Source organism: Drosophila miranda (genome assembly GCF_003369915.1).
Source record: "Drosophila miranda strain MSH22 chromosome Y unlocalized genomic scaffold, D.miranda_PacBio2.1 Contig_Y2_pilon, whole genome shotgun sequence".
Classification (NCBI taxonomy): Eukaryota; Metazoa; Arthropoda; class Insecta; order Diptera; family Drosophilidae; genus Drosophila; species Drosophila miranda.
Genome location: NW_022881614.1, coordinates 29,833,961 through 29,841,639, shown reverse-complemented (window position 1 = coordinate 29,841,639; position 7,679 = coordinate 29,833,961). Strand labels below are relative to the sequence as shown.

The window sequence follows — 7,679 nt, the reverse complement described above, 5'->3', positions numbered from 1 at the left end:
TTCAGCTCTGGCCGTCGATGTACGTCTTCGGGTCTCCATCTGCTCGCTGGCATCCTCACGCGGCTTTGGCTGTCTATAATTGGCTTGTCTGACTGCCCGACCAGCTCCCTCCCTCAACTGGCTTCCGACAGTTCTTCCTCGAGAAAGGGTGTGCGCGGGTGCGGGTGCTGGTTCGGACTTTTAATCAAGATCAAGCGTGATAAATTAAAGTCGCTATGGGAATTGAAAGGCGTTGAGTGTGGGCAGGGTTGTGGCATTGATTGAGCAACTGGAAGTAGTACTACTGCTTGCACACCAAGTACTCTACACCTCTTTCTATAAATAGATTAAAATTCGAAAAGAATAAATCATTATTCCTAAATTGAACTTTTTACTGTTTTCCTTCTTATTGGTATTTTGGTATTGATTTGATGGAAAATCGCGGGATAATCTTGCAGCTTTTGAAGTTTCGCGGGGACAAAAATGCAATTGCAAATTAATAGGAAAGAAAATACAGGAATATACTTTTGCCAAAAGTTCAGTTTAATTTTTTTGCGGGATTCCTGAGTATCATCTCTCCGTTTTTTCTGTTTCAGTCTGTATATTATCGGTTAAAAAAACACTCCCCAGAGACCCATAAAACATCTCTGCAGACAGTGCGGGATACATGTGGAGATGGATCGTCAATATTCCCGTAAAGGTGTTGGTTTCTGCGGTGTCCAGTAGCTTCGGTAGCCGTCCACCCGCTGTGAGACACAGAAGCAGGTCGGATCAGCGAGAGATCTCTTGTGCCTGAAATATCATCACTTTATAAGGTGAAAAGACTTTTCGATTAAAGACACCATTTGATATACACTATTCGTATAATGTACATTCGATTACTGTCAGAGACGCCTGTCTGCATTGAAGCACTCCCGCATTTCACGATCCTACCACACAGAGGCCATAATAATGAGCTGCTGCATGGAATGCGAGGAACAGACAAGGCATAGAGTAAACGAGAAATCGCGAAACAATAATGCTGCTGCAACATAAACAAATCCGAGTATAAATCGTGGCTGGCTGGAACACAAAGCAGCCGACAAACTCTGGCACTTTGGTTGTCAGTCAGCGCCGTCGGTGCATTCCGAAGCGTTTCAGCCCGGTCGTATGAAGGGGATTCTAAGAAATGTTTGCGAAATGTGCGCACCGGATCGGCTCAGCGGAGGGACAAAGGGAGCATCTCGTTTCTGTCGGCTTTCAGGTCGAATCCACACTCCACACTCCCGGCAGGGGCCTTTGACGGGGGCTAATAGCTTAGGTCAACAATTAAACTCATTCTGTCCGTCTCGGGCTTTCCCCCACGAGAACTCGTCCTCCTTCTCCTACTCGTAGCTCTCTTTGCATTTCTGACTGACAACTGCAACGCCGTGCCGTCTATTTGCAATGCATTAATTTTAGATCGGGCCCCGACCCCTGCCCAGCGTTACTTGAGAGCCTCTCCTCGCCCGCGCTGGCAACAGAAATTCAAACACAGGAAAAATCAATCGCCCGCACTGTCAATGTGCCCGCATTTTCCGGAGTTTCTTTCTCTCTCTCTCTCTCCCTCCCTCTCTTTGTTTTTGTCGTATTTCCTTTCATTTGATTTTATTTTATTCTGGCAGTGGAAACATTTTACCTTCCCCAAGAGTGGGAGTGTAAGAGGGAGCAGTAGGAGTCCGTGGCGCGCCAACTATGTTAATATTTGGCATGACCGCTCTGTATTCGTAATAATTGTTTAACTATGTGTTCACATATTTCTGTCATTTTTCGTTAGTAGAAATAAATTAAATCCAAATTTTGTATCATCAAAATCTACACTTTCAAATGAGAAAATCTCGTTCGACTGTCTCGATGGTCCAGTGTCCGTGTCACCTGCCCAGGGGACATCACTGCGGCAAGGAGCTGCGAGAGAAGCGCCAGGAATTCTTCCAGGGGGACATCGATGACATTACGGACAGCGTAATGCAGGTGATGCGGATTTGCGGCCTCATGGCCTGGGAGGTGAGTCGCACCAGGCAAGTGATAAGGCGTTCGTTCGAGCACTACGACGAGTTGCGCTACAAGATTGACTTAGTGCCCCGCAAGCGATTCTGCGAGACCTTCATCCATGGGCTTGCCGTCGAGGCGCAGATGTCGCGTATGGACTCCCAAATCGCCTACTCAATCTTGAAGGACCGCGATGGAGGGCAAGCGGCTGAAGTCCTTGATGGAGGGCATGAAGCATAGCCAGCAGTGCCTCTGGCTGCACGCGGCCAAGCGCACCGCTTGGTGCCGCGGCCTATGCGGGACTGATGCACTCCGAGATGCTGTCTTGTGTCTCTTGTGTCTACAAGAGTCTGTACGATGTGCTGTGTACCCGTGTGATCTGGGACGATGAGAACCATTGCCGCTGCGCCTGGACATCCGCGGTCCCCTCCCAGATCTCTACCATCTCCACAATGACCGCCGAGATTGAGGTGCTTTTCCTGAAGCAGAACATGGCTCCCAGCAGTGAACCCTCCGCAACGGCCGTGGTCCCAGTCAGCTTTCCGTCCAAGTGAAAGAGATCATCGTGAATGAAGGGCCTCCGACAGGGCCGGCCAGCGAGATCAGCTCAAAGTCGTCCCGATACAACTATGGACTGAAGAAAGTAATCCAGAAGAAGTCCTCGAGTAAACCACCAACTGTGCAGAGCTCCAAGGCAAGCCTCGGAAGCTGCAGTGCGAGTGCAGCCAGGAGCCGTATGTGTGCCGCTGGCTCCGCTACGACGAGGAGGAGGAGCAGTTCAAGGAGCACCGAGTTCCGTTCCCTCCCATCGAGGTCATCTGTCCTCCCTGCCACAAGGACGACCTGCCCTGCGATCCCGAATGCACCTGCACCTGCGACATCTGCACCTGCCAGCCTGCTTACGATGAGGGGGCTGGGGAGGAGGAGCACCACGGGGAGAGGCTGTCGGCCACCGGCATTGAGGACCACGACACTGACTACTGTTGGCTGGCTCCGTTCCGCGACTGGCCCCGGGTGGGCGAGGAGCCGGTGGATGAGCCGGAGGAGGAGGCAAGCATGACCCCCAACTCCGAAGAGGAGGAGGCGCTCTTCCAGTGCCGCTGCACCTGCGAGATCAAGCAGCGCGCCTTCCCTCATCTCTTCACCTACTTGGCTCCCTTCAAGCCGATCAAGCCCGTGGTTGAGGAGGTGCCTTCCGCCAAGGATCCAGAGAAGTGCGAAGAGGAAGAAGGCACTGAGGACTTGTTGGCGAAGCCTCCGCCCTGCGGTGTCTCCCTGGCCACCTACCACTGCTGGTTGAAGCCGACACCCCCTCCAAGCGATCCCGAGTCCGTTACAGAGGAACAGCCACATATCGCAGTGCTGGCCCAGGGTGCGAAGCCCAAAGTAGCTGGAATTTCTATGGATGTCACCGTCAAGGGGCAGCACCACCAAAAAGGAAGCGATGTGGCCAAACCATCAGGGCCAGCGCCCGCATCAAAGTCTCGGAGGTCTACCACGAAAACACCCAATTTAAGGATTAGTATGCCAGCCCAAGCTGCAGCTCCTAAGGCACCGCCAAAGCCCGCTCCTACGGCTGTTCCCGCTCCAGCTCTAGCTCCAGCTCCGGTCGCCACTCCTCCAGCGGCCAAGCCCCCGCCAACTCAGGCTCCGGCTCAGGTAAACCAAGAGGAGAAGCTCACAGAGGAGGACATTTTGAATATCATTGGACTGTAGGAGAGTTTATCGAGCAAACGTTTCATTATTGGATGGTTCCGTTCCGCATTCTGAGCAAATTTATATACTATTTTGTATTAAAGTACATCTTTTTCATAGGACCACATTGGAGATAGGAGTGGCCCTAGCCCCAAAGCAGAGCATTCTTTTCATTTTCCTCTTTGATATTTCCCAAATGGATGTCAACCTTAAATATAAATTTCTTGGAACTTTTCCGAACACTGCCGTCCCACAGCTGGGATCGCACTCCACGCAGCACTCAACTAATGTCATAGGTAAATCCGAGTTCCAAACGCAATTTGCTCTCAAATAGTTTTGTAAAGTTATTTGATATTTTATTTCATATTTTTATTGTCAATGGTTTTGTCGCATATCTTTTTGTTCGTGAATGAGTGTGGGTTTTCGTTTGCCAAACGAACTGTCAATTGATTGTCAAATTATAAAGCAGAAATGGTCAGTGAGGAGTCCGTTGGGTGGAGGGTCCTTTGAAAATGTAAACTGTTTGCTTTGTTGCCACTTTGAAATGCGTTGACATGGCTCTCAGCGACACTCATCCGCCCCGCAAGTATGTGAAAAATTATACAACACGCACTGCCCACAAATTCAATCGCAGGGAGTGGCGTTGAGGACGTGAATCAATTCTAGATTTCTGACACACGATATTCCACATTGTATGCCAAATAATGGGGCAGCACCACGCCCCTGCAATGAACAACACATTTGGTCGAGTAAATTACAAAATATACTTACGATATTTATTTGCATTGTCGATAGTTGTTATTCGGTATAGGACAAATCTCGTTAAAACCAAGTCACGTAGGAATTTGATTCCGTCTCCGGCTCCCTCCACCAGTACCCGTAGAAGGGTACATATATGGAAACTTTTCTGGCTGCTGGCTGCCGTCTGCCGTAATTGCAGAGAAATTGTAAAAGTATTGCCTGACATGGGCGGCTGAATGGGATTTGTTTGGCTTGGCAAGGGGCCCACGAAAGTTTTGTGACAGACGCTTTTAAGCAGAAAATTGTTTGCTCATAACTTTTGACATCACATTGGGGCAGAGTGGGACCCTGGAGCCGCCGAAGCCTATCAATGAATAACAATAAACGGTATCCCATCGGCATAAACATAAAGTTTTGGGGAGGTTGGCGTCGAACAATGTCTGGCCTCAATATTTTTCCTCACAGAAAAACGTATTCGATTAATCTATCTAAATCCTGGCAAATCATTAAAACTAAAGACAGTAGGAAAAACCACATACGTTGTATATACTTTTACTTTTGCTGATATTTTCCAACATTTCAGAACTTGTTCTTAGCTAATTACTAATTACTTTCTGTAGTCGATCTCTAGAGTTTTTGGCCTCCATACTTTTTGATCTGCTTTTGTCGGGCATAGTTTTCTTTACTACTTTTTATCCTCGGACGTATTTGTAATGGAGGGTGCCTTGGCTTTCATAAACTTTAAGTGAGTCTTCAATGCGAACAAGGTCTGAACGAGTCATAAATTTCTAGTTAACTTTGCGCCTGAGCTCGGAACGGAAGGTCGTTAAAAAATTCCTTTTCGTTGCAATGAGTCTCGAGCCGGGCTAGAACGGTGCGGGCTGTCTGGGACGATGGTCTGAGCCGGGTCTAGGGCCGGCCGGGTGTCTGGCGATCCTTGTTACGACCACGGGATGATGCGCATTGCTCATTAACACGAAACTAATTAATTGCGCAATTCAGCTAAACTATCGTGTAACGAGGGGGGCCCATTACAAGCTCTTGATTGATCACCGACTGCTGGCTGCGCGGGATCTTTCTGGGCTGGAACTTGAACTGGGAACGGAGGAGTCTTCGCGTCGCTGGTGTCGGCTGGTTGGCTGCTCCGTCGGCCATTGCATTTTAAACGCTTATTTATTGTTGACTGCAACATGTTGCCGGTATGCAAAAATGTGGCCTGGCATATGCAATTAATTGTAACAAGGCCCGCAGTCAACCCTTAACGAGGCTGAGGCCAAGACTGCCACTCCCACTGGCACTGGTGCTGGCACTGCAGCCTCAGCACTCTGCTCCAAGCTCCAGCTAGAAACTTCCAACCTGGCAATTGCCACTGCGGCTACGACAATGACTGCGACTGCGACTGCACTCCAACGCGTGTTAAGTTGCTGCAATTTATGTGTTAATTTGGAATCGTGTCCCGCAAATGTTTGGCTGCCCCCGAAACTGACTTCTGCTCGGCCTCGCGTTTCCTCAAGATCGGCGAAAGTTTCGGTCATAGACAAAGGTGGGACCTTAATTCATGTGTTGTGGGTAATTGCTGGAAGGCAGCCGTTGGGGCAGCTGCAACAACGCCATTAGGTAATGCCGATTTGATACGAGCGAAAGCAGCCACTTTATGTACCCAACAGAGAGTAGCCCAACAGAGAAACCAACAATGATCTTGGATTGATATTCTGTTTGAGTCGGGCCATCAGTGGGAGCATATAATTGGAAGCTCCTATGGGGGAGTGGCTAAGCGAGCTGTGCTCTATTTTATAATTCCCATTGGAAGAGTTGGCAACAAATTGAAATGATAATAACCCTTTGATTACTTCGCTGCATCCCCATCCGAAGTAGTGATATCCCTTGAATCCTCTCATCAAAATACCCGACCAACTATGCTACCATCAATCAAACCAACTCGCTCTCAAATATTTTCGAAATCAATAAATGCCCAAAAAGTTGTTGGGTTACAGGGAAACTTCTGCCATAGCTGGGATCTATCTCCCTCAAATATATATAAATGCAACTATTTATATATAGACTCCTACTTCAGTGTATTTAGCTGGCCGGCAGATAAATGCCCATCAGCCAACTACTTTCTGGATACAAAAATGTTTGCCATAGTTTTGGGAATGTTTTAAAAACTTTTGCGCAAAATCCGTTCGCCGAAAACCGAAACCGCAGAACGCAGAACGCACATTGAATTGTTGCCGTGCCCGTGGCCGAGACCGTCTCCGTCGCCAGCCTCTTAGCCTGTCGTCGTTCTCCATAACTCGAAGCATGACATGCAGCTGGCTCAACAGAGCTGCAACTTGTTTGCGGCTGCGAGTATCTATCGGATGCAGTTGCGAGTGCGAGGACAAGATACTTGCGCTCGCAGTTGTGGCTGCAGTTTTTCGGTTGGAAAATGTACTCGAACTCGTACTGGGAGCCCCGAAAGGCTGCTGTTGCTGCTGCTGCCGCACTCACACCAAACCACACATTGACACGCACACACACACACACACACATGCTGCATGATGACAAATCATTGGGCTTTATGGCAGGCAACATATGTTGGCGTTCAAAATATTTAACCGCAGAAAAGCTTTTCGAAAATCAGCAGCCACGAGTAGAAAGCCTCTTGATTAATGGCAGCGTTCAATACAAATGCTTGAAAGTTTTGAACTGCATGTATCCATCAGATACGTAGTTTGTCAACGACGCTTTCCACTGACATAATCATCAATTAAAGATCTATTAATAGAGGCTTCTGCCTCTCCCCACTCTCACCATTTGGAGCAGCATGAGGAGGCAACACTTAGGGTCCAACATGTGTTAGTATCAACTTGATTGAGGAGACGTCCACAGAAACTGAACAATGAAAAGGGGAGACACAATAGTTGAACAAGTAGAGCCATAAATTTCCTAACTGTTTCTATATATTCCACTAAAAGAGTCTTTAGACTCTCCTATAAAACATATATGCCCTCACCTTCCATATACGACTAACTATGTGTGTGTCTATCCCAATTTAATTGCTGCCAAATTATGGAACCATTAAAAATTCAATTCGTGGCCCATTTCGATTCAAATTAATCAATCAAAAACTAAATAAAAAACCATGGCATGGCTTGACTTATTATCAAAAAACTCAGCCATGTACAGACATACTTGTACGAGCATGCTCATGTTCGGGTGTATCTCGACTCTTTGATTGAAGGTCGCGCCAGCTAATTTACGGCCCATAATTAGCA

General features: G+C 47.9%; 1 protein-coding gene across 1 annotated transcript; it reads left to right on the top strand.

Annotated features, from left to right (window-relative positions):
- The first annotated feature begins 2,291 nt into the window (after positions 1–2,291).
- On the top strand, positions 2,292–3,702 carry LOC117193933 (proline-, glutamic acid- and leucine-rich protein 1-like). The gene is made up of 3 exons (XM_033398597.1): positions 2,292–2,490; positions 2,672–2,799; positions 2,881–3,702. The coding sequence occupies exons 1-3, from the start codon at positions 2,292–2,294 to the stop codon at positions 3,700–3,702; spliced, it is 1,149 nt and encodes a 382-aa protein (XP_033254488.1).
- The last annotated feature ends 3,977 nt before the right edge of the window (positions 3,703–7,679 follow it).

Bases quoted from the DNA above. Each gene is read 5' to 3' on its own strand.
- LOC117193933 (XM_033398597.1), top strand. From the start codon at position 2,292: ATGCACTCCGAGATGCTGTCTTGTGTCTCTTGTGTCTACAAGAGTCTG. The intron at 2,491-2,671 runs GTGAACCCTCCG...CCAACTGTGCAG, and splicing joins GCAGAACATGGCTCCCAGCA to AGCTCCAAGGCAAGCCTCGG. The intron at 2,800-2,880 runs GTCATCTGTCCT...TGCACCTGCCAG, and splicing joins TTCCGTTCCCTCCCATCGAG to CCTGCTTACGATGAGGGGGC.